Source organism: Mauremys mutica, chromosome 4 (assembly GCF_020497125.1).
Source record: "Mauremys mutica isolate MM-2020 ecotype Southern chromosome 4, ASM2049712v1, whole genome shotgun sequence".
Lineage (NCBI taxonomy): Eukaryota > Metazoa > Chordata > Testudines > Geoemydidae > Mauremys > Mauremys mutica.
In genome coordinates, this window is record NC_059075.1 from 59195026 (window position 1) to 59222985 (window position 27960).

At 40.8% G+C, this 27960-nt stretch overlaps 1 protein-coding gene across 1 annotated transcript in view; it reads left to right on the forward strand.

Annotated features, from left to right (window-relative positions):
* Window positions 1-2308: 2308 nt before the first annotated feature.
* The window catches only part of EIF2AK4 (eukaryotic translation initiation factor 2 alpha kinase 4), a 70113-nt gene continuing 44461 nt past the window's right edge, over window positions 2309-27960 (forward strand). Inside the window, exons 1-7 of the mRNA XM_045014247.1 lie at window positions 2309-2586; window positions 6443-6558; window positions 7864-7966; window positions 13323-13496; window positions 15336-15416; window positions 15953-16101; window positions 27146-27261. Coding sequence (XP_044870182.1) covers window positions 2449-2586; window positions 6443-6558; window positions 7864-7966; window positions 13323-13496; window positions 15336-15416; window positions 15953-16101; window positions 27146-27261 — 877 coding nt within the window. The 5' untranslated portion in view covers window positions 2309-2448. The remainder of the gene's footprint in view (window positions 2587-6442; window positions 6559-7863; window positions 7967-13322; window positions 13497-15335; window positions 15417-15952; window positions 16102-27145; window positions 27262-27960) is intronic.

The window sequence follows — 27960 nt, forward strand, 5'->3', positions numbered from 1 at the left end:
GTTTGTAAATCTGAACAAAATGTTAGGTTCTTTCAAAAGTTTACAACAGAACATGAACTTAATACAGCTTTGAAACTTTACTATGCATTGCATGAAACAGAATTTTATTAAGCCTCTGGGGCTGGGACCATGTCTTCCTGTGTATTCATGCAGCAACTAGCAAAATGGGGCTGCGATCTTAATTGCGCCCACGCCCCCAAAAGATAGTGTATGAGACGTCTCTAGGGTTCATAAACACTAGAAACTATCCGTTTACCTAACAGACTTTGCAATATTTACAGTCTTAGAGTGAGGACTTTTTGAGAGCCAGTTCCAGTCCAAGCAGCAAAGAATCCTGTGGCACCTTATAGACTAACAGACGTTTTGCAGCATGAGCTTTCGTGGGTGAATACCCACTTCTTCAGATGCAAGTGGTGGAAATTTCCTGGGGCAGGTATATATAAGCAAGCAAGAAGCAAGCTAGAGATAACGAGGTTAGATCAATCAGGGTGGATGAGGCCCTGTTCTAGCAGTTGAGGTGTGAAAACCAAGGGAGGAGAAACTGGTTCTGTAATTGGCAAGCCATTCACAGTCTTTGTTTAGTCCTGAGCTGATGGTGTCAAATTTGCAGATGAACTGGAGCTCAGCAGTTTCTCTTTGAAGTCTGGTCCTATAGTTTTTTTGCTGTAGGATGGCCACCTTAAGATCTGCTATTGTGTGGCCAGGGAGGTTAAAGTGTTCTCCTACAGGTTTTTGTATATTGCCATTCCTAATGTCTGATTTGTGTCCATTTATCCTTTTCCTTAGAGACTGTCCAGTTTGGCCGATGTACATAGCAGAGGGGCATTGCTGGCATATGATGGCATATATTACATTGGTGGAAGTGCAGGTGAATGAACCGGTGACGTTGTGGCTGATCTGGTTTGGTCCTGTGATGGTGTTGCTGGTGTAGATATGTGGGCAGAGTTGGCATCGAGGTTTGTTGCATGGATTGGTTCCTGAGCTAGAGTTACTATGGTGCGGTGTGCAGTTGCTGGTGAGAATATGCTTCAGGTTGGCAGGTTGTCTGTGGGCGAGAACTGGTCTGCCACCCAAGGCCTGTGAAAGTGTGGGATCATTGTCCAGGATGGGTTGTAGATCCCTGATGATGCGTTGTAGGGTTTTAGCTGGGGACTGTATGTGATGGCCAGTGGAGTCCTGTTGGTTTCTTTCTTGGGTTTGTCTTCCAGTAGGAGGCTTCTGGGTACACGTCTGGCTCTGTTGATCTGTTTCCTTATTTCCTCGTGTGGGTACTGTAGTCTTGAGAATGCTTGGTGGAGATTTTCTAGGTGTTGGTCTCTGTCTGCGGGGTTAGAGCAGATACGGTTGTACCTCAGTGCTTGGCTGTAGACAATGGATCTTGTGGTGTGTCCGGGATGGAAGCTGGAGGCATGAAGGTAGGCATAGCGGTCGGTAGGTTTTCGGTATAGGGTGGTGTTGATGTGACCATCACTTATTTGCACCGTGGTGTCTAGGAAGTGGACCTCCCGTGTAGATTGGTCCAGGCTGAGGTTGATGGAGGGGTGGAAGCTGTTGAAATCATGGTGGAATTTTTCCAGAGTCTCCTTCCCATGGGTCCAGATGATGAAGATGTCATCGATGTAGCGTAGGTAGAGAAGGGGCGTGAGTGGACGGGAGCTGAGGAAGCGTTGTTCCAGGTCGGCCATAAAAATATTGGCATATTGTGGGGCCATACGGGTGCCCATAGCGGTGCCACTGATCTGGAGATATATATTGTCAGCAAATTTGAAATAGTTGTGTGTGAGGATAAAGCCACAGAGCTCAGCAACCAGGTGTGCTGTGGCATCATCAGGGATACTGTTCCTGACAGCTTGTATTCCATCAGTATGTGGGATGTTTGTGTAGAGAGCCTCTACATCCATGGTGGCCAGGATGGTGTTTTCTGGAAGGTCACCAATGCATTGTAGTTTCCTCAGGAAATCAGTGGTGTCACGGAGATAGCTGGGAGTGCTGGTAGCATAGGGTCTGAGTAGAGAGTCTACATATCCAGACAGTCCTTCAGTTCAGTTCAGAATATCATTTCCCCCGCGGGTGCTCCAGTCTTGTTCCTTTCCCCTTCATCTGGCAGACGCCAGGAGGGGTCTGGGAGGATCTGGGGCTGAGCTGGAGAAGCGCTGTGCAAATGTCAGGACACGTCCCGGGGCTGAGCTGTAGGGAGGAGGCCGTGGCGGGGGCCCGGGAGGCCCTCGTTTCATGGGGCCTGAGAGGCGGCGGCTCCTCCTGCGACCGCGGGGGGCAGCACCAGCGGCGGGTGGGGCCTGCAGCAGAGACCGGCTCCCAAGGTGGAAGGGCCGCGCTCTCGCTGGCGCCCCTGCCGCCTCCACGGTGGCAGGCGCCCGGTGCGGCCAGTGCTTGGCGGCGGCCCTGCCATGGCTGGCAGCGGCTCCCGCTGCAGCTGCCGGAGCTGACATGGCCCGGGTGAGCGGCGCGCCGGGGGCGGAGGAGGCCCCGGAGAGTTACCCGCTCCGCCAGGAGAACGAGCTGCAGGTGCTGGAGTCCATCTACGGGCAGGACTTCCGAGACCTGCGGCAGGAGCGGCCCTGGAAGGTAGCGAGCTGCGCGGCCTGCGGCAGCCCGGCGCGTGGGTGCCTGGCCGAGCCCCCGCCGCCCGCAGGGAGCCCGGCGCGTGGGGCGGCCGCGTGGGTGTCTGGCCGAGCCCCCGGCGCCCGCAGGGAGCCCGGCGCGTGGGGCGGCCGCGTGGGTGCCTGGCCGAGCCCCCGCCGCCCGCAGGGAGCCCGGCGCGTGGGTGGGGGGTGCCCTGAAGGGAGCCCGGTTAGCCTGGCATTGCTGCGACAAAAAGTGTGTCCTGCTGGGGTGTCCCCTTGTCCTGCCCTTCCCCCCTTCCGAGGAGCCTGGGGCGGGGTTTCCGTACACAACCCCCACCCGGGGGGGGGCCTTTCCAGCCCCTCTGCCTCGCCCCCGCGTCGCTCTGCCGCTCTCCACATAGACCTGCATGGAGGGGGCGTTGCCCGCTGCTGGAGCTACCCCACATCCTCTCGCACAGCGCGCCAGGCGGTCCCTGCTCGGCCTGCCCAGCCAGATGTGCGCGGCTCCCTTCCCTTACGGCCCCGGAGCTGGTGCTAACGCGAGAGCCCCGGGTGCGGTAAAAGGAAGGAGCCTTGTTCCTGACACGCTGTCAGGCAAGCGGCTGTAGCTGCCGCTGCGCTGCACGTTTCTGAGTGTGCCCCCCCAGCCCAGTTCCATGCACCGCAGCGGGACCTTTCTTGGAGACCTGGCAAAGCTTTTCTTACTTCCCCTGCAGAGCAGGCTGTAAGCGGCAGGGCCTGCCTCCGCTAGCACACCCAGCATTACCAGCACTGGGTTGGCACTACAGGAACAGTGGAAAGTTAAATCAATAATAATGATAAACTGAGCAGACTGCTTTTCAGGCCACATTTACGCTAGGGAGTTGTAGCAAAAATGATCTCCTGTTTAGCTGCAGCTATAGCCAAAGCTCAAGCCACTGCTGGACTTTTTATCACAGTATTAATTACACTTTTCAAGGAGCAGCTTTAATATTGAATTTAATTAATACAATTAACTAAGAAGCTGCTGACCCCGTGTCTAGACTAGGGTTGCCACTGATGCTACCATTGAAAATTGGTGGGAAGTTTTTGCTAAAACTCTCTAGTGTAATAAAGGCTAAAATGGGTTTCCTCCATCTGGAACTCCACTTGAAAGTTCTGCGTATAGTAATCAATAAACAGAAATGAGCAAGACTGTTAATAGGGATCTGGGATCAGCAATGGGAATTGTCCCGTTGTTCTTCTCCCAAGAGCTGTTTCTAAACATAACTAATGGATTCATTATCAAGGAAAGAATGTGTTTCCCTGGCACTCCCTCCCCATCAAGCTGCTGCTAACCTAAGACATCTGTGTATGACACTTACTTAATGGCATCAGGGAATTATCACCTGCATGTTCTAGAACGATGTAAATGAAATAAAAGGATAATTTGGGGTTGACTTTAAAGGAAAGCCCCTCCCATCCTCACCTAAACTGATACGTTGTTGTATATGATAATTCCACTCCCGTGCTGTATAATTAATGTTATCCATCTCTTCTAGACGCCTGTGTAAAGTACAGATCATTTTGGATTGCCACTTAGAATTTTTTATTACTGGCTCCCCCAAAAAGGTTGCTGCTAAACTGACAGTTCTGTGTATAAAAATACGGCTTGTGTGCTGTGTAAACTGTCTTTAAACTTATATGATCCTTAACAAATATACTTTTATTCATGATTAACAAAGTTTTGGTGGTGTTTCTCTTGTGATGGTCTGAGTAACTGCTAGATTAAACTAGGAGGTAAATCCTCACTGTTTTCCCTATTTGAGTAACTCAGTTCTCTCGCACTAGCTAGTCTCTCAGAGGTGTTCTGAGAGAGGCCCTTCATTCCTTTGCCAAGACCAGCCACCATTTCTCTCTTTGAGCAGGGCACGCCTTCAGAACATTTTTAGAACGTGGTTGCTGACATCACCAAGTCTTTGATTTCTCAAGAACACCAGAAGCATTCAGCCTCCTTTCTGGTCGCCCATTATCTTCCAATGCTTTGATGGCCCTCTATATAACTGACTTTATAATTAATCCTCAGCACCCTTTTTAAATTCTATCTATAATTAATACTCTGCATATGCAACTTTTTAATTTATTGTCAGCATTCTTATTTCCTCTGTAGTTGATTAATTCCTTAATAGATTAATTGCATACCTATTTGCTTAATTGACTCACCTCATAACTGGTTCTCTGCATTGATTCATATTACTGTTGTTTCTCTGTATATTTGTTGCATACTATAATTGATTCACCATATAACATTTCCCTGATTATTTGGCTCACACTAACTTTCAATTTCTCAATAATTGTTTCTTAGGATAACTGATTAATAATTCTACTCTTCTCTAATTCTTTCCATTCCCCTTCTAGATGTCATAGTCTCTTCCCACATATTCTCTGCTGCTTCCTCCTCACCTCCAGTGATATCATCTCAGCCTGGGCCCTTCCTTTCTGCCGTTCCCAACTCCTACAAACTTCTCTGCTGGACTTGCCACTTCCAACCTCACTTATCCCTACCCATGCCTGTTCCCTTTTTTTGCTACTCAGGGGACTACCTGCAGTGTCTCTGAAAGTATCACTGCCATCCCTTACCTTTTATATCTGCCACTCCCCATATCTCATGATTCTCACTGAAACTTGAGGTCAATATTTTCAATATGGACTTAATCCCTTCCTAAATTATAGTGAACTAAGGCTACTTTACTCCTGAATAGAGAATCCACATGTAGTTTAACATATTTTAACTTATGTGCATTAACTTCACACCTTTAGTTGAGTCACATTAACTTTCCTGAGTGTCCCCATGTAGACAAGCCCATACACTCCTGGCCCTGAGGAACATGGTGGGGGCGTTGGAATGTTTCTAGCATGTGTTTTCCTCTTGTCACTCTTCCTTTGTCATTCCAGCTACCTCTTCTTTCCTTTCTACCACCATGTTTGTCATCTATGACTCACCTTTCTTCTTGCTTTTGTCCTTAGTAAATCCAGACTCCCAATGTCAAAAAGTTTCTGTGTACTTTTTCCGCTTTACTTTAAGTCAGTTTGCAAAAAACGTTTAAAAAAACTGAAAAGGAAAGAGAGAAACTCTGCGAATATGCCTAAAATAAAAAAGCTCCATCTCTGTGCTCTAGCAGGGTTATATGGAAGCTGTGAAGGCCTAACACTGAGGGCATTCTTCACTAACAACTGTGGCTGTATAGTCATGGCTCTCCCAGCGCTTTAAAAAACCCACCTCCACGAGGGGAATAGCCACCAGTGCTGGGAGCACTGTCTACACTGCCACTTTACAGCGCTGAAACTTGCAGTGCTCAGGGGGGTGTTTTTTCACACTCCTGAGCAAGAAAGTTGCAGTGCTGTAAAGTGGCAGTGTAGACAAGGCCTAAGTTTAAGTTTAGATTTCTTTCTTTGTGGAATGCCCCTCTAATTTGCTGTCTGTGACATTCCACAAATAACTCTCAATTACATTCATTTAAAAAAATGCCAGTCACTTTTCACATACTTTCTCCATTTAAAATATAGTGAACCACTGTTTAACCTCACCGATTAATCCCAGAACTCCCTCTTACCTAAATATGACTCATGGTAGGACACTACTTCTTCAGAATATCTCTATCTGCACTTATTCCATGAATCTTCCCACATAGGCTGGATAAACTAAGGTTGAACTGTTTAAAATAAGATAATCAATGGAGTTAGTTCATATGTTCACTAATCAACTGTAAATAAATTAATAGATTTTTAAGGCCAGGAGGGATCATTGGAATCATCCAGTCTGACCTCCTGCATAACACAGGATGGGACTTCCCTGAATTAATTCCTGCTTAAATTAAAAGCCTTGTTTTATATTTTAGGTAAAACAACCTCCGGAAATCAGTTTAGTTCTGCGTCCTCGGGGTTTGACAGGTGACAATGAAGTTTATGCCAAAGTTGATTTGTGGGTCAAATGTCCCCAAACCTACCCTGATACGTGAGTGAAAATCAAAATATAGTCTTCTAATATTTTCTCTATTCTCTCCTTGACAAAAATGAAAGTTGAAGTGTAACATTGTGTTCATTGCCCTTATTCTTGCCTTGATTTAAATGTGTCTCTATTCGTTAGACATATAGTGTTGAAGCATAAAAGTGGGTAACTTATCTCTATAATTAATCCATCCGAAAACATGTCTCTGAGATAGATAGAAGTATCCTCAGCCGTTCTGTGATGTAGCTGCCAGTGAGTAATAGAGATGCATCTGCCAATTGGAGACTTAGGCACTAATTCAGCAAGATATTTAAGCCCATATGTAACTTTAAACATGCAAATACTTCCACTGAAATCATTGAGACAACTCATGAATTTAAAGTTAACACAGTACCTTGCCGAATGGGGAACAAAATCTTCAACTTTAAAACTGTCTGCTTGTCATAGTTCTATCATCTGCTGGTCCTGTATTGTGCTGAATTAGCCTTTTGGAGGGCTAATGGATATTTCCTTTGAATTATGAAAAGGGTTGTTGTTGTGGTTGATCAGCTGCTACTGGGATTTGGCCTTGATAGTAATTTTCTGGACAAGTATTGTTGTGTCAGAACAGCCCAATAGTCCATCTGCCACCAACAGTGGCCAGTGTCAGATACCTCAAAGAAAAATAGTATGCCCAGTTGTGCAATGATCTAACATATGGGAAGGGAACTGTTGTTCCTGACCAAGTGATGATTTCATTATACCCTGAAGCTTGAGGCTTGATAACCATTATATTTTTTGTTTAAGATAGTATAACTGCAGATGTTTTTCTTACTCCCATAATTGTCTAAGCTTTTTAAAAATGTCAGTTATTTATCTGAATGTACTTTATTGCAGTGTATTCCTCAGACTAATTATATATTGCTTACATTAAAAAAAAGGAAAATCAGCAAATCCAAAACTGCCATATCTTATGTCAGAAATGTGTACTGCATTTTCAGTACATCTCTTTAAAAAAAATAATGTATTGGGTTAGAACTGTAGTTGTCCCAGACTATGGAGTTACCCTGATGGTTTTTCTGCTAGTTGAAACTGTTGAGTACTTGTGTGCAAGCAATTCGGATTACGTTGAGTGTAAAGCAGAACTTTTTTATAATCATGTAGCTAGAGTATTACTTGTTTGGGTGTTGAATGACAATGGTTGGGTTCCTGCAAAAAAAAAAAAAAAAAAAAAGTCTTATTGACCTGTCGTGTGGTCTATATGGGTCTCCTTATCTGTCTGTACACCTTATCCTTAATAAGAGAACATTTCTTGTGATCTCTTTTCTCCAGTGTCCCTGAAATACAGCTGAAAAATGCAAAAGGTTTGTCAAATGAAAACATTAATTTGTTAAAATCCAGACTAGAGGAATTGGCAAAACAACGCTGCGGAGAGGTAAGAGTTCTCACTTTGTGAAAAGCCTAATTGATCATAAATAGTGTTGAAAATTACGTATAGTAAAATGTTATCAAAATAAGGAACTACAAATACATCAAAACTAGAATGTGATTATATATTATAGTAAAGCAGGGTGAAGGTTCTGTTCTTCCCATAATGGTTTCTCAACTCAGGAAAGTTCAGTGTACGCATCCAGCAAAAATAAACTACATAGAGACTGAGTTTGCATTCGCTGCCTGTCTAGGGACTGTGGGATCATATTCTTAGAATGTTTGTCATCTTATAGAAAGTAACAAGCAGTGTATAAAATTGAGAGGATTTTATAAAGTTTGTTGATTTTACAATGAAATTAAAATTCGTTGTAACTATTTTGTCAAAAACACTTTTTACTTGGTGAAGGCAAAGGCAGTGTGGTCTAGTGCACTCAACAGTGGATTGTGGGGCAAGAGATCTGGATTCTAAGCCCAACTCTACTGGTCACGTCATGGAAATGTGCCTCAATTTCCATATCTGTAAGATGGGGATATTAATACTGACCTTCTTTTGTAAAGCACTTTGAGATCTATGCATGAAAAGTACTAATTAGACAGGAGCTAAATGTTCTGATTATTTATATACTACAAAATATAGATTTTGTATTTACTTTATTCAGATTTTAATGCACACTTCAAGTATGTTAACTACAAGCAACAATGTAAATGTTTTACAAACTCAGTATCCATGTAGACTGAATATGGACTGAAATGATCCAAATGGTTGACAGTGAATATGGAAGCCTTTTGTAAAAGTAGTGTTTGCAATATGCATTTCTTATGTGCATATTTTACATATAAATATGTTTGTGTTTAACTTGCTTGTTTTAACCCTTGAAAAAGAAAAAAAAATAAGCAGCAGTAACTCCTACAATGTATTAAAACAGGAGAATATTTTTGCTACCAATTTTCTATGTCCATATGCCAGTTCACTTGGCACATATACCTCTTTTTCCATTTATACAGCATATTCTTGTTGTATTATTTTTAATATGTTCTCTGATAGCTACTTTCATAAGAATTATTTTTAGATAATTTTTCATTCAAATTGTGTTTAGTAATGAATTGTTACTACAATACTTTTTGGTACCTTCTAGGAATTAACAGTTCAACATTGTACTCTTGATTTTTATAATAGATGTGTTAATGATAAATGAAAGCAATATTTGAACTAAGACAGATGTTCTCAGACTGCGATCTGTGCACCGGGGTGGTCCCCTGTGCGCTTGCTGGTGGTCCTTGGAGAAGTGACTGCTCACATCATGTTGACATTCCTCCTTCCTTCTAGCTGCTTCTATCACATTAAAAGAGCTAAAATAATCAAATAATTTCCTAATATTACTGTTCCATGTGAGCAATTTCCTGTACTTGCTACAGGAATATATTATACAATCATGAATCAGGGTTATCCTTACTATCAGGAATGGGAGGGTGATCCCTGAGAGCCTCCTTATTAGATTGTGGTCCGCTATGTGGAACCCCCCCCCCAAGGAGGGTCCTTATATTCCTACTCTAAGTAAGGGTATGTTAAACAGTAAGTGGAAAGCTTTATTTCTAAATAAACATTCTAAAAAATACCTCCTTTATTTTCTCTCTCTCTGCACTTGCTTTTAGTTCAGTGATGCTGTAGGAAGGGTGTTTTGCTTTGTGCATGGCACAAACAAATGTGTTCATGTTGTGCTATGTCTTCTGTTCCACACTGCCTTCTGGCTTCATTATTATGAGCAATCCAGGGATTAAATATTTAAGATTCTAGGAAATTTCAATTCCCTATAGGCAGACAGTTTAATGTGTTGTTATTACATGCACACCTGAATTGAAACCAAACCCTATGCTATGGGTTTATCAGTAGATCACTCAGCTGAAAAGGTGAAACCCTCTTTGTGCTGTTGCTTTCATTTTGGAGAGTTGATAGTCTTTTTCACTCAAGGGGTTAATTGACTTGAAAAGGCTATTACTAGATGGTGTATGGGACAGGTAATGGCCTTTCATCCTAGGTCATCAGCATACTGGCCAACATTTTTCAGATTAACTTCCAGGGGCATCCCATCCCTCCAGTGTCTCCACAGTCCTTCCACTAATATCCCTGTTCCGTCTTTCTCATCCCACCCAGTACACTGCCCTGTACTCTATAGAATACACAACAAGGTGAGCAGAGTTCCAGCTGCCTCCCCCTCTGGGCCCCACCCCAGTGGGGCTATAGTAAACGTGGCTGTTGGCAGTGATCAGGGAAGCATGGCCATAGTTACACCTGGTAAAATGGAGAAAAGATGCTCGCTCTTGGCAGGATGCTTGCAGCAGAACAAAACCCCCTGGGCCTACCCCCTCCCTGCTCCCCTGTGTCCTGGAAGAGGAGGGGGCATTACCCTCTTTCATCCCCCTCCTGCTGTACCAAAAAGCCTGGGGAGAATGGGGCATGAACCACCCTGCCTGATCTCTGAACCCCCCTTGCTGCATTGAGGCCCTAGGTGAGTGGGGCTGTTCCCCATCTCTGAACCTTTGCCATCCATCCTCTCCCTCCTGCAGTCAAGGCCTGGAGAAGAATGGGGCATAATCCCGTCCCTGACATACTGATCTTCCGACCCACCTTTCAGTATCTGCCTCTATCTTGCACTGCCAGGGCTGTATGCTTTTACCACCGTGCCCCCCGCTTCATGCTCCCCTTGTCCTACCATTGGCGGCCAACGCTGCCCCTCCCACACTCCCATTGGCAGAAGCATAGCAAAGGTCGCTGCGTTACCCAGAATCTTGTGTGTCAGCCACACAGCGTATCAGTTTCTGTCACTGACTCAGAGAGAGCACAAGAGGCTGATGCATGTGTGGCCAACACACATGATTCTGGGTAAGGTAGATATGCCAGTGATAACACTATTAAGTCAGGAGTCAGGAGTTTTTTTGCTTGCGAACGGCAGTGTCCTTGACCTATTGGGAGACTTGGTCAGTCTGGTCATCAGTTCATATCCAGCCAAAATTGGCAGTGACTGAAAATCATTATCATTTGACAGGCCAAGCAGTGTAATTAGGTAGTAATCTCAATCCCATTCCTATTGGATGGTGAAGGAACTGCTGCGCTTAATGTTTGTAGCAAATGCTTAAAACATAATCATCATTATCAACTCAATTGACACATTTTTTGCAGTCTCAGGAAGGCTAACAACTGTGTGGTCTTTAGAGACTGATGTGCTCTCTGAGCACACAGAAGCAGTTTCTCCAGTCCAAAGCATGGTTGCGGCATATTGGGGAAGCTTGCAATACCTTTCACTGTCCATGTTGCTTTGTTTAAGGAATGTAGGGATTCATTTATCAGAGCTATCCGTCTGGCTTTTTTATTTTATTTATAGAAAATGGTTTTTAGTGAGAGGGAACTGTGCCTTGCTGACTTTGACAGTGTTGATTTTCAGTGTCAATCTGCATAAAAGTTGGAACTGAGATGAGCTGTCTTTCAGGATGCCAAGTTACCCTAGATGATGAAAAGTGGTCACCACCAAAGTGGTTCTACAGCTGTAAGTCTGGATTTGGCTTGCAGAGAGACGATCACAATTTAATATCAGCAAATAAATAAACAATATGTTCTCAGCAACATGGACAATAATATGCAGCTATAGAGACACTAAATGGCTTGCATTTTATAATATGAAATGTTTTTTGACCATGTACAGAAGAACACTAGAATTCTTTGAGGAGGTCAACAAGCATGTGGACAAAGGATATCCTGGGTATATACTGTATTTAGATTTTCAGAAAGCCTTTGACAAGGTCCCTTACCAAAGGCTCTTAAGCAAAATAAGCAATCATAGGATAAGGGGAAAGGTTCTCTCATTGGTAACTGGTTAAAAGATAGGAAACAAAGGGTAGGAATAAATGGTCAGTTTTCAGAACGGAGAGAGGTAAATAGTGGTGTCCCCAAGGGATCTGTACTGGGCTCCGTCCTATTTAACATATTTATAAACAATCTGGGAAAAGAGGTAAACAGTGAGGTGGCAAAATTTGCAGACGATACAAAATTACTCAAGATAGTTAAGTCCCAGGCAGACTGCGAAGAGCTACAAAAGGATCTCACAAAACTGGGTGACTGGGCAACAAAATGGCAGATGAAATTTAATGTTGATAAATGCAAAGTAATGCATATTGGAAAACATAATCCTAACTGTGGGTCTAAATTAGCTGCTACCACTCAAAAAAAGAGCTCTTGGAGTCATTGTGGATAGTTCTCTGAAATCATCCACTCAATGTGTAGCAGCAGTCAAAAAAGTGAACAGAATGTTGGGAATCATCAAGAAAGGGATAGATAATAAGACAGAAAATATCATATGGCTCCTATATAAATCCATGGTAAGCCCACACCTTGAATACTGCATGCAGATGTGGTAGCCCCCTCTCAAAAAAGACATATTGGAATTGGAAAAGGTTCAGAAAAGGGCAATAAAAATGATTAGGGGTATAGAATGGCTTCCATATAAGGAGAGATTAATAAGACTCGGACTTTTCAGCTTGTAAAACAGGCAACTAAGGGTGGATATGATAGAGGGCTATAAAATCATAAGTGGTATAGAGGAAGTAAATAAGGAAGTGTTATTTACTCCACATAATACAAGAACAAGGGGCCACCAAATGAAATTAATAGGTAGCAGGTTTAAAACACACAAGAAAGTATTTTTTTTTTATGCAACACACTGTTAACCTCTGGAACTCCTTGCCAGAGGCTGTTGTGCAGGCCAATACTATAATGAGGTTCAAAAGGGAGCTAGATAGATTCATGGAAGATAGGTCCATCAATGGTTATTAGCTAGGATGGGCAGGAATGGTGTCCCTAGCGTCTGTTTGCCAGAAGCTAGGATTGGGTGACAGGGCATGGATCACTTGATGATAACCTATCTATTCATTCCCTTTGGGGCACCTGCCATTTTCCACTATCAGAGGACAGGATACTGGGCTTGATGGACCTTTGGTCTGACCCAGTATGGCCGTTCTTTTTTTTTATTTATTTTCTTTTGTTCTTAATACCATTAAAATAATTTGGTTTGGAAGAAGTTATGTTTTATCCAGGAGAGTGTTTGCATATTTGTAGTGAAATTAGTGCATTTTTTTGAGAAAGCCATCTTTGATGCCCTATTAGTGACTATCATGTCACAGTTAATAACCATAGTTCTGACAGACAGTGGTATAAGGAGAAATGTGTTACATTCTCATAATAACTAACTGAGTATTATCAATGAGAATCTACTGACTTTATTGCTTTTCTAAAGCCTCATTACTATATCATTTTGTATTTTGAACTGTTTTGAAAACTGGGTGTCATTTGTGTTTACCTCTTTTTTTAGGTGATGATATTTGAACTTGCGGACCACATACAGTCATTTCTCAGCGAATATAATAAGCCACCCTCTAAGTCTTTTCATGAAGAAATGCTAAAAAATCAGCAAAAGGAACAAGAGAGACTGGCCCAGGAAGAACAGCGTCGGATGCAAGAAGCTAAGAGAAGAGAGGAACAGGAGGTAAAAGAATTTAAATGTTCATTTTCTCATTGTTTGTTATGAATATGTAAACTTTATAAGTGGATCCTTTATATATAACTAGTTGTGACGTTCCCCTCTGGTGTTATCTGGACTGGTGATCTGTTAGGTCACTCCAATCCTTGACTCTGGGAGCCAGCCTTACCCTGCTCTGCTGTGAGAACCCCCACTCCTGGGCTGTTCACGCACAGCCTCTGGCATGTAAGCTGCTCTTTGAATTGTGCAACCAAATGACACTGTCCAATATTTCCAGTCCCAGACACAACCCTAGGAACCTCCATCTTGCAGTATCCGGTTATGCCTGCAGCCTGCCGGACACTACACGCTTATATGAGTTTGTCAATTTAACAAAGAAATTGATATGTACCAGGCTTGTTATCCCAAGGGGAGTCTCTGACGTGCTTCAAACCAAATGCACTGCTTCAGGTAGAATAAACAAACATATTTATTAACTACAGAGATAAATTTAGAGTGATTATAAGTCAAAGCATAACAAGTCAGATTTAGTCAAGTGAAATAAAAGAAAAATGCATTCTAAGATGACCTTAACACTTTCAATGTCCTTAAAAACTTAGATGCTTCTCACTACAGGCTGACTGGTTGCTCTTCAGCCAGGCTATCCTCTTTGATCAGCACTTCAGTCACTTGGTGGAAGAGAGAGGGAGCATGGCAAACATCTCTCCCTTTTATCATGTCCTTTCTTCCCTCTTGGCTTCCCCCTAATCCCCCCCGACTCCTTCAGAGTCAAGTGAGCATTACCCCATTGCAGTCCCAAACTGACCAAAGGAAGGGGGGTGATTCACTCGAGACTCCAACAGATCCTCTGTTGTTGCCTAGGCCAGTGTCCTTTGTTCCTGTGGGGCTGGGCTGGGTTTGTCCTATACCTGCCCTGATGAGGTGTGAACTGCTGCTCTGCTCTTGGAGAGTTTTTCCCTGGGCTTGCTTTAAGCCATGGGGATACATTTTCAGCCTCATAACTATATACATGAAATTATAACCTAGAACATTACTGTAACAACAAGTGCATCTTGAGCCTTACGAAGACACCCAACATGACAAGCTTTGCATTGGATACCACTCGATCATTTTGCAAGGATGAACATGGGGGTGCTGGGTGTTCCCCTGAGGTACAGAGCGTTACAATAGTTTATAAAGGTTACTAGTTAAAAGATATTTTAATAAATGGCTAATCAGTTGGTATAGATTGTTACAATGCAACAGGGTAATAGCTTTCTTATAACAATGACTTATAGTCATCAATAACACCTTTTTTTCTGGTGTGCTTATAACTATCAGTAATGCATATTGCTTGTTATGACCTTGTTATGGACATCAATTATTATTAACCTATTGTAAACCATTTTCTATATAAAGTTTTATTTATGTGTGACCATATAAATATTTGAAGTGTATTTCATCTTCGACTACAAAGGGAGTCGGTGTGTTAGCTCACACCAGAACACCAGATATCCTGGAAACTGGTCTTGTCTTCATACCACATCTCCCTACATACCTGCAGTACCTCTGTTTTGGAGTATAATAAATCCGTGCCTAAAACTTGTTATTCTTAGCATCATTAAGAGGCTATGTCTTTGAAAGTAATTTTCCTTTTGTTACCACTCCCCTTCTCTTTAACGTGGAATTGTTATCATTTCCTTGAAGTAGCTAAGAAAGTGATTTGACTGAATTATTTATGCATCTGGGATTAGTAGATCCTTTTAAAAATCCTTGAAAAATCAATACTTTAGCTTTTTTTCTCAGAAGTAAAATTAAAGATTGTTGTTTGTTTCACATTTCTGATACCAGTAAAATGTATTTCAGCAACGTGAAATTCTTGATGAGATTCAGAGAAGGGAAGAGGAGAAGAGAGAAGGAAGAAAAAAGAAAGAAATGGCAAAACAGGTATTATTTTTAACCTAATGTGCAAGAACACTTTGTAATATTTGCTGTAAGCAATATAGCACGATTATAAAAACTAAGGAGAATAAAATGAATACATTTGTATCACATGCTTTCTTAATTTTCTCTGAAATATTTGTGATGGGTATTCATAAATTTAAGTAATTATTTTTGTTCTTGAAGTGTAGCTGTTGCTTCTGAAATTAATTTGGTATATACTGAATTTTATCTATCTTATTGTATCTTCTCAGGACATTGACATTCTGTATTAATTTATCCAAGTGAAAGATATCAAACAGACTAAATAAAGCTAATCTATAATCAATTTCAACATGAAATGACTTTATGTTCATGCCAGTGCATAATGCTGAAACCTTCCGATTCTCAATCTTGTTCCCCAACTTCACATATGTACTCATAGTGGAAACCTACCATTTCCTTGCCTAGGTGATTTTACAGGATGCATAGTGAAGTTAATCCATGCATTTTGAAGACAGAAGCAATCCTTTTACTTGTTTGTTTCTTTCACCTATTCCCAGGAACGTTTGGAAATTGCCACTTTTACAAGTCAAGAAAATTTTTTCAAAAGAGACACTGTAGGGAACAAATCTTCTTCTGGTTTAAATGGAGGTGCTCTGGAACATGGAGGGAACAATAAGCATCGCACAAATTCCACTGGGCGTTCAAAGTATGTAATGTTTCATTTTGGATGTGGTCAGGGTTTTTTACTATTTGGCAAATATTAGATTTTAAAGTGCTGTGGGCATCATGCAATACTTTATAATTAGAGTTGGAAGTATTATCAACATTTACTGATAAAAATCTAATCATCTGTTTCACTGCACACGTGCGCGCACACACACGAAAAAATATTTCTGCGATGATAATAGATGTATACATATAGGCAAAGTAAGAAAAATGCTGCTTGAGAACTTACTAGATTGATTTAAGGATATTATATTTTGACGTGATGTTGACAGTTTATAAATTAATGGTTATAAAGCTTTAACTTTTTGAATCTCCATGATTACTGTGATTAAGTAATTTATTTTCTGACCCCCCCCATTGTCTAATCTCCTCCTCATAATTTCCTGCAATTGAAAATTTAAATAAATAAATCTAGAAAAAAATGCTTGACAATAAACATTGATGATATTTGTTGAAATTACAAAAATTGAATTCTGCCAAGCCTGTTTATAAGCTTTGTTTAAATTGGGAGTGCTTAACATGATAGCGATAAGTAGAAAACTTTCTTGTGTGGGGGAGGCTTATCCATCAGTTTAAATTAAAAATATATGTTTCTGTCCTTTGTGGCTATGAGGAAAACATTCTGAATGTGAATTGATGCAGTGCTGTCTTCCTAAATCTGCATTCTAGTGGCAGTTCCAGGTGAAAATTATCTGGTTCCAATTGATTTGAGATACTAGAACAAAGCAGCAAAGATATTAGTCTGTTCTGATTCATGTGGTTACTGGTCCTCCACTTGAAAACAAATCAATACTAATTGAGACTACTGAAAGGAGTCTAATATATTTCCAGTAGAACAGACAGATTGGAACAGTATAAGGTGTGAATTTCCTATTCCCAAATCCTGTCTTTAATGGATAACCTGAGCAGTTTGCCTGTGTACCATGGAGTTTCTCCACATCAGAACAAAAAGAAATCCTCCTCCTCCTCCATCTCTAGTCTCTGTAGTTGCTGCTCCAGCATAAGGCTCAAATGGCCTCTGTATCAGTTATGCTATTGTCTCCCTTGCTGCTGGGTGGGAATGGCTGGTGGATTCAAGTAGTGGTAGAACCAGAGCCCTGTCCCAATTCCCACAGCAAAGACAGAGGATTCAGAATGCTACTGCAGGTTCATGTGAATAACTGCGCACCCACTGTTTTCCGTATGAACAATGGGAAGATTGGTGCACTATCTAAAAAATGCAGGAATACAAAAGACAAAGATAAGTTTGAAAAATATGGAACAAACAAGACACACTAACTCTACCGCTCTATTCCTTTGCTTATGGTTGTTACCCATCCCTTTATCTGCATGTTGCTTTAACTTGTATCTTATCTACAAAGCATGTAGCTCATATTTCTTTCACTCTTCTTGTTAGTTATGGTTTGTGTTTTCTTTTCCTCCTCTGATAGCTTTATTACACACTCCTTGATTAATGCATCTTTTAAAATATTTTCTCCACAAATATTTCACAAAAGTTAGATGTCTTTAATAAAAACTCTTGTGCCATCTCTATCTGCTCATGTGATGCTTTCACTGCCCACCCTCTTCTGTCCTGCATATTCATATTTGACCACCGTTATATTCCATAAAGCTTTTAAATATTTCTAAATTGTCTTTTCTTCTCTTTAACAAGGTTTCACTAGGCTGTACTAAGATGATTTATTTGTGCCTGCTATACAAAAGACAAATGACCTTGGTATATGAAATCACAATAATACATGCTGTTCTTATTTGTGTGTTTGTATAAACTGCATCTTCTGTAGGGACTTGGCACAGTATCATTTATATTTTACTTGTTCATGTAAAATAAATAGATCTTTTTTTTCCAACTCTCCTTAATGTGTTGGCAATAAATAGAGACAGCTGAAACCTCTCCTGATGCCATTGTTAGTTTCTTGTTGCAAAATTAATAAAATATTTTGCCAGTTTAATTTTTGAAGGTTGTCTTCACAACAAGAGGGAGTAGGGGTTTTATTTGTTAATGAAACCTTACATTCTGTCCAAATACAGTAATATCTCCTGGAAATTTGTAAGAGGACTGTAGATCTTACTAACTAAATTTTCTTCATTTGCTAGTTGCTTTTGTCCCAGCTAATGTGGTTATTTTTGTCAGGTGATCCATGTGGTTGCTGTTATGATATGAGTTTAAACTATCATCAGTTTCATATTACTTCAGATACTTGTCTTGTGATGAATAGGATTTGCTGCACTAGTCCATCTCAGAAGAACAATTTTATCTATAAGAATGAGAAATTAATTACTTTTTTTTGTCATAGTCCTAATTTGAGGACTGTATCAGTTTTAATTAAGGTCCTTGTAAAATTATGCAGTTTATTAAGTGTTTTAAAATGTTGGTTAGAAATACTAACATAATATGTGCACCTGTATAGCCAGATAAACTTCTCTTTTCTATGAGCGACACCTGTGGTGAGTTGGACATAAAATCTTTTAGAAGGTCAATTTTGGTATATGCACTCTGGTGTTGACACTGGAAATTATGCAGCAGCTCCATAACATTTTAAATCCCTACATTTTAATTGGCTATTAACATTGATATTTAAGTATGAATTATATAAATATTTAATATGAGAATTAATAATAGTCAATATAGTAACTCCATGTTATTTTACTATTTTCTGCCTTGGGAGCTGTGGAGGCAGTTTGGGTTTAGGATAGTTACATTTGCTGAATGTTTCTGCCAAAATAACTAGCAGTGATCTAGTTACATGATGATGTCAATTGTCATCTGTGGGTTTTAGCATTAACAGACCAATGAGATGAATGGGGCAATTCACACCTCTGAGCTATTTTTTTCTGCCTGTGCAAATTCAGTCATTACATTGACTACGGCCAGGTCTACACTACAGACCTATGTCGGTATAACTACGTTGCTCAGGGGTGTGAAAAATCCACAGCCCGGAGCAACGTCGTTATACTGACCTAACCCCCCATGTAGACAGCGCTGTGTTGGTGGGAGAGCTTCTCCTGCCAACATAGCTACTGCGTCTCAGGGAGGTGGATTAACTACGCTGACAGGAGAAGTTCACCTGTTGGCATAGGAACATCTTCACTAAGGCTGTTTCTACACTGTGCACCTTACGACGGCGTGGCTGTGTCACTGCAGCCATGCCGATGTAAGATGCACTATGTGGTTGCTCTTTGTCGCCAGGAGAGAGCTCTCCTGGCAACAAAATTAAGCCACCTCTAGTGAGAAGTGGTAGCTTTGTCCCACTGACAAAGTGGTGTCCACATTGATGCTTTTCGTTGCTAAAAGTTTTCTCGTTCAGGGGTGTGTTTTTTCTCAACCCTGAGCGACAAAAGTTTTAGTGACAAAAGTGGCACTGTAGACATAGCCTAAAGTACAACAGCTGTGCAGCTGCAGCGCTGTATGTGCAGACATGCCCTTACATTTAGCATGTGTTTTTATGGTTATCCTCATCACCATGAAGGGCTAGAAACATATTTTTTAATAATGAAAGCTAAGATTTTACACCAGGAGGTGGATTTCAAGGCATGGGGGGGATTCCATTTTAATTTCCACCACTACAGCATCGCAGAATCCATGAGGCCCTAGCTATGAGTGAGCAGTTTCTTATGGGACTTTTATGATTGTTTTTAGGATTTCTTTTTAAACTGTACCAAATAGAATAACCTGATGTATTTATCTGATAGGGCAAATGAGTATCAGCACAGTAAATTAGTCAGCTCTCCCTTAGGAGGAATAACTTGATAGTACTGTTAAACACAACCTTTCTCGAGTGCCCAGGGAGCAGCCAGACAGAAGTAGTGTTCCAAGGGGAAATGTGCATGTTGGTCCCTTGGAAAATAATTTTCTAGCACTAATTAAATCCTAAGTCTGTTAATGAAGTTCTAAGGGGAACAGTGCATTGAGAATTCTGTTCCCCATAGTCTGTCTGTAGCAGCTCCATGGAGTCATCTCAGCAGCACACCAGTAATCTTGGGAGTAGCGTGGCACTTATTTTCAGAATTCTGCTTTTCATTTCTGTAGGGTTTTTTTCTGCTGTGATTTGAACTGAGGGTACCCAGACTTTGTAACACTGAGGGTGCATGTAATTTGTATATAAATCTTACATAATTATTTTAGCAAATGTAAATGTGTACAAGCAGGGTAGCTTGTTTTGGAATCTCCCTTGCTGAATAAAGATTGCTTGTTTGAGTTCACCAGCAATAGCAGCAATACTACTTAGTGCCACTAAATCTTTAAATTGCTTTACAGACTTACTGATGGGTCAGTGAAAACCTGGTGTTGGTCAGGTTATCTTTTCTTTGCATTGATAGGATGTGTGGGGACTAAGGCTGCATTTAGTTCTTGGCTTTTGCTTTGAGCATCCCTCCTTTAAAACAAGAACAACAAATTGCCATATTTGTGTGGTCCCAAACAGTGCAGTTTCTGCTTAGAATTAATTCTGCATTGCTTTGTCACTGGACATATGTAATGATTCATAACTACTTGTAGATAGGAATTGATTGACTGTTATGAAGTTTTATGTGCAGCATCAATATTTGAACACTTCTTCTGACTTTATAAATGAAAGCCTCTGCGCAGTGGTTTCCATTAACTCTGTTGTCGTTGCCACTTAAGCACTAGTAGTGTGCTTCATGCTAGAAGCCTGTACAGAGAGTATAAGGGAAAACTCACTGGTCATATTATCTCATTTAGATCCCCAAAAAATTCAGCCAGAATGGTTCAGCCATTTCTGAGAATGAGGCTAGAGAAAAGTCTGATGTTTTGCTAAAGTTAAAATCTGGTGACCTTTTCTTTGAAAACCTCTATTAGCCCCATGCTTTGGAGAAGGAAATTGAAATTTGTCAGGGAGTGGCCTCTGTCCAGGATGTGTCTATTGTCTCCATGTGAAAATCTGCCCAAACTTGGTGCAGTTATAAGCCTTTGAAAAATCTTCAGATATATTTTTTATTTTAGGAGCTAAAAATCTCTGAAGACTCCATCCTCACTAGGCATAAAGCCTCTCACAGCTCCTAGTGCTGTTCAGACTGTGCATATGCCATCCCCACAGAGCAACTGAGCATGCTCCCTCCATCCCAGCACTACAGGAGCAATGCTGGACCTCCTTGAAATTGCTGCTCCAGGCCAGGATGGAGCTAGATCCTGGAACTGCAAGTAGGGAGTCTCTCTCTTCTGCGCTCTGTGCTGTGCTGTGACCTAGGCAGTGTAGAGGAAGATGTTGTCTGATATAAATGCAGAGGTGACAACAGCTGGAGCCAGGAGAGGAAAGGAATAGATTGTGATAAATTTAGTGAGACTCTGGCTGGAGTGGAGAAGAGAAAGTGGGACTGGGAGGTAGGGGAAGGGGATTCTGGGACTGGTTGGGCAAGGAGACTGAGAAGAGAAGCCAGGAAGTGGAGAGATGGAGACATGGAGCTGGGAATGCAGTAGAGAAACAACAAACTGGAGCTCAGGGAGGGAGACTGGGACTGTAAGCCTGTGAGGGGAGTAGGAGGAGACAGATTAGGACGATCTGGGCTAGGAAACTGGGATGATGAACCATTGGTGGGGAAGGGATATGGCAGAAGGGATCAGCTTTGGGGGGAATGGGCAGAAGAGTCTGTTTCCACTAGAACATGTACTCCTCCAGAGCCCAGAATGGAACTCAGGATTCCTGAATCTCACCATCTCTTTGTTGTCAGCAAATATCTGTAAAACCTATGTGGAAATGGTGTGTTGAGTCCCCCTCTTGTGCTGCTCCAGGGAGAGGATAACTTACTAGAGCTATCAGTTACTGCATTAACTCAAGTGGCAGAGGTGTGTGCAGTGGATAGAAAGGATGTCAACAGGAGGCCACATGATTAAATTTGTTTTTCTCAGGTTGCTTTTTAAAAAACTCAGGAAACCACACAAAATATGATAAGAGACTATTACTGTTGCAAAGTCCAAATGCTCAAAAAATTAGGAAATACTAGTGCAACCTTAATTAATTTTCCTTGTGTGTATGTATTAGTATACAGTCTTTAATTATGTGGCCACATACTATTTTTCTGCAGGACCCCTGATTTCATTCAGTGCACAGGGTGGACCTGCTGTAAGGATGAACTGGGGCTGTGTACTAAAGAAAGCTGTTGTCTGTAGGACTCTGCCTCATTTGTTGCAGAAGTAGGAGGGTGTATACTGAATGAGGCAGGGGAGTGTGCAAGAAGTGAAAGGATGGTCTCATAGTTAAGGGTAGTTGAATGCTGCCTTGAAGAACTGGATTCTATCGCTACCTTGTCCACAAAGTTCCTCTGTGACTGTCTTGTAGACCTGTTGATCAGTCGATCTAGCTTTAATAAAACAGTTGCATGTGCTTTCTTTCTTGAGGGTTACCAGACACACAAGGTACCCATTCTTTCTGAACCACCCACTCTTCACAAATTCAGGAAAACTGTTTTGTTTTTTTCTGGCCCGTCCTCTGTGCTGTTTGGCCCAGAGCCTGCTTTCCTCACCAGGCATAACCATTCACTTCCATCCCCTAGAATCAAATCAGGGCAATTAATTCCCGTTTCTTTTGACTAATTGTTGGCATGGTAACTCCAATTTCCAAGTGTCAGCACTCTCTGGAACTAGTTAATTTCCAAAGAAAGTGAAAAAGAACTAGAACAGGAAAATGGTACAGCATAAGTAGGCATAAAGCCTGCGGCAGGGAAGACAAGCTGAGAGTTTCTCTCATACTCCATTTGTATCACATTTATGCATTTAATCATACCATATGCAGCACAAAACTTTTATAAAATACAGAATTTTCTTAAAGATAAAGAGAAAAAACCTCTTCCAACTTACACAATTCCACAGTGCTTCAGAGTTCCCTGTCACAATGATTCTAGGCAAGTCACGTAAACCACACTTTTCCCAAGTGGTCATTAATTGTGTGTTTCTTATTTTCTGGGTGCCGAGCTTGATACCCTGGAGTCTCATTTACCGAAGATCTGAGCACTCAAAGCTACAATTGAAATCAGTGAGATCTGTGCTATGAACATATCAAGTTCTTTATAATACTAAATATTCTGAAAAATCAGGTCCTAGTCACCTGAAATTGGCACCCAAAATTAGTGGATACTTTTGACCTTAATCTCTCTGTGCCATCACCTCCCCTCACAGTGGTTTTGTTAAGATAAATTCATGTTTGTGAAGGACTCTAGTGATGGGTGCCATAGAAAAGCCCATGAGAAAATGTATAACTCTGTTTTCCAATCCCGGTTTGAATAGTGTGCAGTAAATAAGGCCTGGGCTACACATTGAACACGGAGGATAAAAGGAAATATAGAGTAGCTGTTCATTAACTGAGCACCATCCATCCTGTTCACCAAATGAGGCAGAGGTCCTGTACTAAAAACAGTGTGTGATCATGTAATTAAAGCCTGTATGGTAATACTTAGGCACAAGGAGGCCAAATTAAAGATGCACACTCAACCTTAATTCCTGCATTTCCAAACTTCTGAGTGCTTGATTGTGCAGCCATAAAAATAGATTTAACATAGATTTTTGTGTGTAATACATAATAGTGTGATTGAAGATCAGCTTAATGCAGTGAGTAGTACTTAATAATCAGCTTGAACAAGGCAAGGTTGTTGATGAGCAATCACTGTACACGTTGTGGTCAAAGTGTATTTTGACAACAGATTGGATTTTACTTGACCAGTAGATGGAAATTGTTCTATACTTGAACATATTTGGCCTATATTTCATGAAGAACAGTAGTAAATATACTCACTAGTCTCTACATTTGTCTGAGGTGTAAGTTACAAACTTTAGATTCTTTTAAGTTTACCATTGTTAATAAATGTCTACACACTACATTTGAAGGAGGGTGGAATACATGGGAAAGAGAGGATTATGTATTCTTGTTTAAGAAAAAAACAAACAAACCTGTGCAGAGGCAATAAATAGGCTGAACAGTTTTGTAGTAATTGTATTCTGTACCATAAAAAAACCCAAATGCATAAATTACTCCTCCTCCTCCATGGAAAATCCCAAAGGGATCACTACCTCCTTGCAGATGGAGCACCACTTAGATCAATCTCTGGCTAGGCCCAAAGGCGATCTGGCTGGATATTCACTTTATGTCCATCCCTAGCAATCTAATTGTGCCACCTGACACTTTTGCTGCCCACATGATCGCTGGCCATGTAACCTGCCTGAAACAAAAGACCCCTAGATTTCCTATATGTTGTCATAGGATCCAGATTATTTTGCAAATATTTTGGAGCACTTTGTCAAAAATATTCACTTAAGGAGTGAAGGGAGGTGGTGAGCAATGTGCTTAATCTTTGTTTGTGAATAGTGTGATTAACTACAACTTGCCAACTACAAAAGCAGTTTCTCCTCCCTTGGTTATCACACCTCAACTGCTAGAAGAGGGCCTCATCCTCCCTGATGGAACTAACCTCGTTATCTCTAGCCTGCTTCTTGCTTGCATATATATACCTGCCCCTGGAAATTTCCACTACATGCATCCGACGAAGTGGGTATTCACCCACGAAAGCTCATGCTCCAATACGTCTGTTAGTCTATAAGGTGCCACAGGACTCTTTGCTGCTTTTACGGATCCAGACTAACATGGCTACCCCTCTGATAGTGTGATTTAATGATAGCCATGTATGGGGAAGAACGATAATAGACCGTTTTGTTAAAAAAAAAAAAATCTTAATCGGACCAGGCCATGTTTGCTGTCTGGTTATAAATCTTCAGTGACATTAACTACCTCTTAAGACAAAATGGAAGCACTCACATGTTCAGTTTCTCTAAATTAAATTAAAAAGGAACTTGCTGCCTCTGATAGTTTTAAAATCCTTTTGAAATGTAGGTGCTTGGATACCATGGTGACTGCCAGTATAAATACCTAGATAGATGATGAAAACTATGAAAGTCTTGAGTAGGGTGACCAAATGTCTCGATTTGATATTTGGGTTGGTTTTTTTTTAATATGGGCTCCTATTATCCCCCCACCCCCGTCCCGATTTTTCACACTTGCTATCTGGTCACCCTAGTCTTGAGTTGAACATCATGTTGCCATTGGAAAATGTGTCTATATTAATGACCTGGCAATGTGCTTGCTCATTTTTATGCTGTTGCTCACAACTCAAAAGTGCTTAAATCCCACTGTCAAAAGTGACTCGGGCACTTAGGACCTTCTGGACATTTTAACCCCTCCAATTATGTGCAGTCTTTGGATACAAAATGTAATTGAAAATTTACCACCTAGTTATTGGTAGTGTTCAAAGAGCTCAGTCTTGCTCTCTAACTATTGCTGTCCCATGGGTTTGGCTCTTCGTAAGGTTAGAAGCAAAAGCTGTTATTTGGCCAGGGGAAACTGCCTTAAGGAGATGTTGATATACAACAGTGTCAGGTACCCTGACTGTTCTGTCCTTAATTCTGTGCTGTTCTAAACTCTAGCAGTTGATGTGTAGTACATCTAAGTGAGTATTTGAAGTGCTATTCTTGGAAGGCCCATCTATTGAGATGGCTTTCAGTGCACCATCCTGCAAAATAACTGTTTTTTTCTGAAGCAGTGTGGTTTTCATGGCTGGAAGTGTTATCACTTCTGATTGTTTTAGGTTCCTTATATTTTCCACCAAGAGACATCTCATCAAGGAGCAACTGTGCAATTTAATCAATTTATTTAATTAATGTAAAGATCATCTAATATAGTGGCACGTACAATATATTTAACTTTCTATTTTCAGAACAGTGTATTTCTTTGTGTAATAGTATTTACTGTACGTCTGTCAGAAGAATCTTCTTTTATACAACGTTTATGTCATAAATGCTTTGGGGACCTTTCTTGTTAATTTAGTTTTTTTCCTTCTTTTGCATAATTGAACATTTCAAAAGGCTTCTAGCCTTTGTGCTAACTGTATGTGCTAACATATATTTTTGCCATCTCTAAGTATCACTGATTGTTATTTGGAAAGGGCTTTCTGTGTGCTGGTGTTTTTGCTAACAGAATTTTGAAGCTGATTAAACCTGTGCAGGAACTTTAATTCCTGATCCTGTTAAAATGTAGATAATTTGAGTGATTTTGGATGGTGGCTGCCTCATTGTTGAGTGTCCTTTGTGAGCGTCTGCAAACACAGCAATATTTATATTAACTTTGAAAAACACCGAGTGCCAGGCACTCTGGGGTTAGAGGGGAATAATACTGCTGTGATTGCTGGTTCAGTATACACTGGCAAGCGAAGCATTCTCTACGCAAGAAATAAATTCTTGTTTCCAGTAACACTTTATATTGTTTTTTAAATGATTTCATCTTTAATAACCTAATTTCCTCTTCACAACAGAAATACTATATACTATTTTGCTTCATGCAGCTCAGACAGTGAAACTAGGTTGTTCTGTTTCATACGGGGGTTCTAACACGTTAGCAGAAGGCCATTTTATTGGGGTTTCCAGGGAACCAGGCAATGCTTAATTAAAAAATAAACCTGTTACTTAATATTTCCTTTTAAAAAACCTGTTTCTATAAACATTTGGCCCATACCCAATCCTTTTTTGAACAAAATCTAAGATTTAGGGACTAGTCTGCTGCAGCAGACGGCATTGAATTTAGCAAAATTAAATCCATTTCTTTCAAATATTCTTTTAAATATTTTGAAAGATGTAGCAAAATCGAGTGTGTTCATTGACTGTATTCAGAACTACAGTATCAATTACAGGTATATTAGAGTAGAATTGCCATCAGAGGCTGCAGAAGCATTAAGGCCTGTATTAAGCATGAAAGCATAAGCTTAAGTGCTTTGCTGAATTGGGGCCTAAGTATAGAGACCCACTGCAATACGTTAACTTATCTATAAGCTAATTACAACTAAGATCCTGATCTTGCAATTGGATTTATGCAAGTAGATGTTTGCTCTTATGCAGTCCCATTGAAATCAATGGGTATCTCATTGGATGCAAAGGTCTGCTTCTCCAGATCCATTTACAAGATTGAGACCTGTATCAATTGTATTAGTAATATATTTCCAAACTGAAGAAACACTGTTCACATTTACAGGCGAGAACGTCAACATTCTGCATGTAGTAGTGAAGATTCTCCTGGAAATTATGAAATTTTGAACTTCAGTACTGGTGGTGCTGGTCAGCTTACTGTTCACAAAGGAAAATGTATAGGTGAGCAAAACAGCAATTGAAACTTTACTTTTTAAAAGCATGCATTGCTCACATAAGAGGATCGGGTGGATAGGTGTTTGCCACATGGAGGGAATCATGCTGAAGGGACTTTTAAATAGTGTAAATAGGGGTAAAGTGTGGAGGGTGGGATGGGAAGGGGAAGGATGTTGTTCTAAGGGCTCCAATAGGATATGGAGAACCTCAGTCAAGGGTGTGAGGGAGAAATGAGAGATTTTACTTGAGTGAATATTGTTTGTTTGTTTTAGGGATATTTGAAGTGAAATGTATCTAGATCTTCAAATAAACGTTTCCAGGGGAGAAAACATTTCAGTGTGTTTACTGTTATTCTTTACTTGACTAATATACTAAATAAATGGATTTGGTTTTTATATTTGTAAATAGAAGGCTTGTTAAACATTGCTACCAAATTTGAAAATTTTACAGCTATTAATGAAATACTTAAAACCAATTATAATAGTAGGGCTAGACAATACTAGGATGCCCCCCACCATTGTTAGCACTGGTAATACACCATGAATAGGAGAGTGTCACAAAACCCTCAGTGTAGACAAGGCTAGGAGGCTCAGATAAGCATCTGAGCTTTATACACTCTGCTGAATTTAACCATCAAACTTCTTCAGCATTCTCTCTCACTATATCACTTTAATGGATTTGCTGTTGAAAATATTACTGTGAACA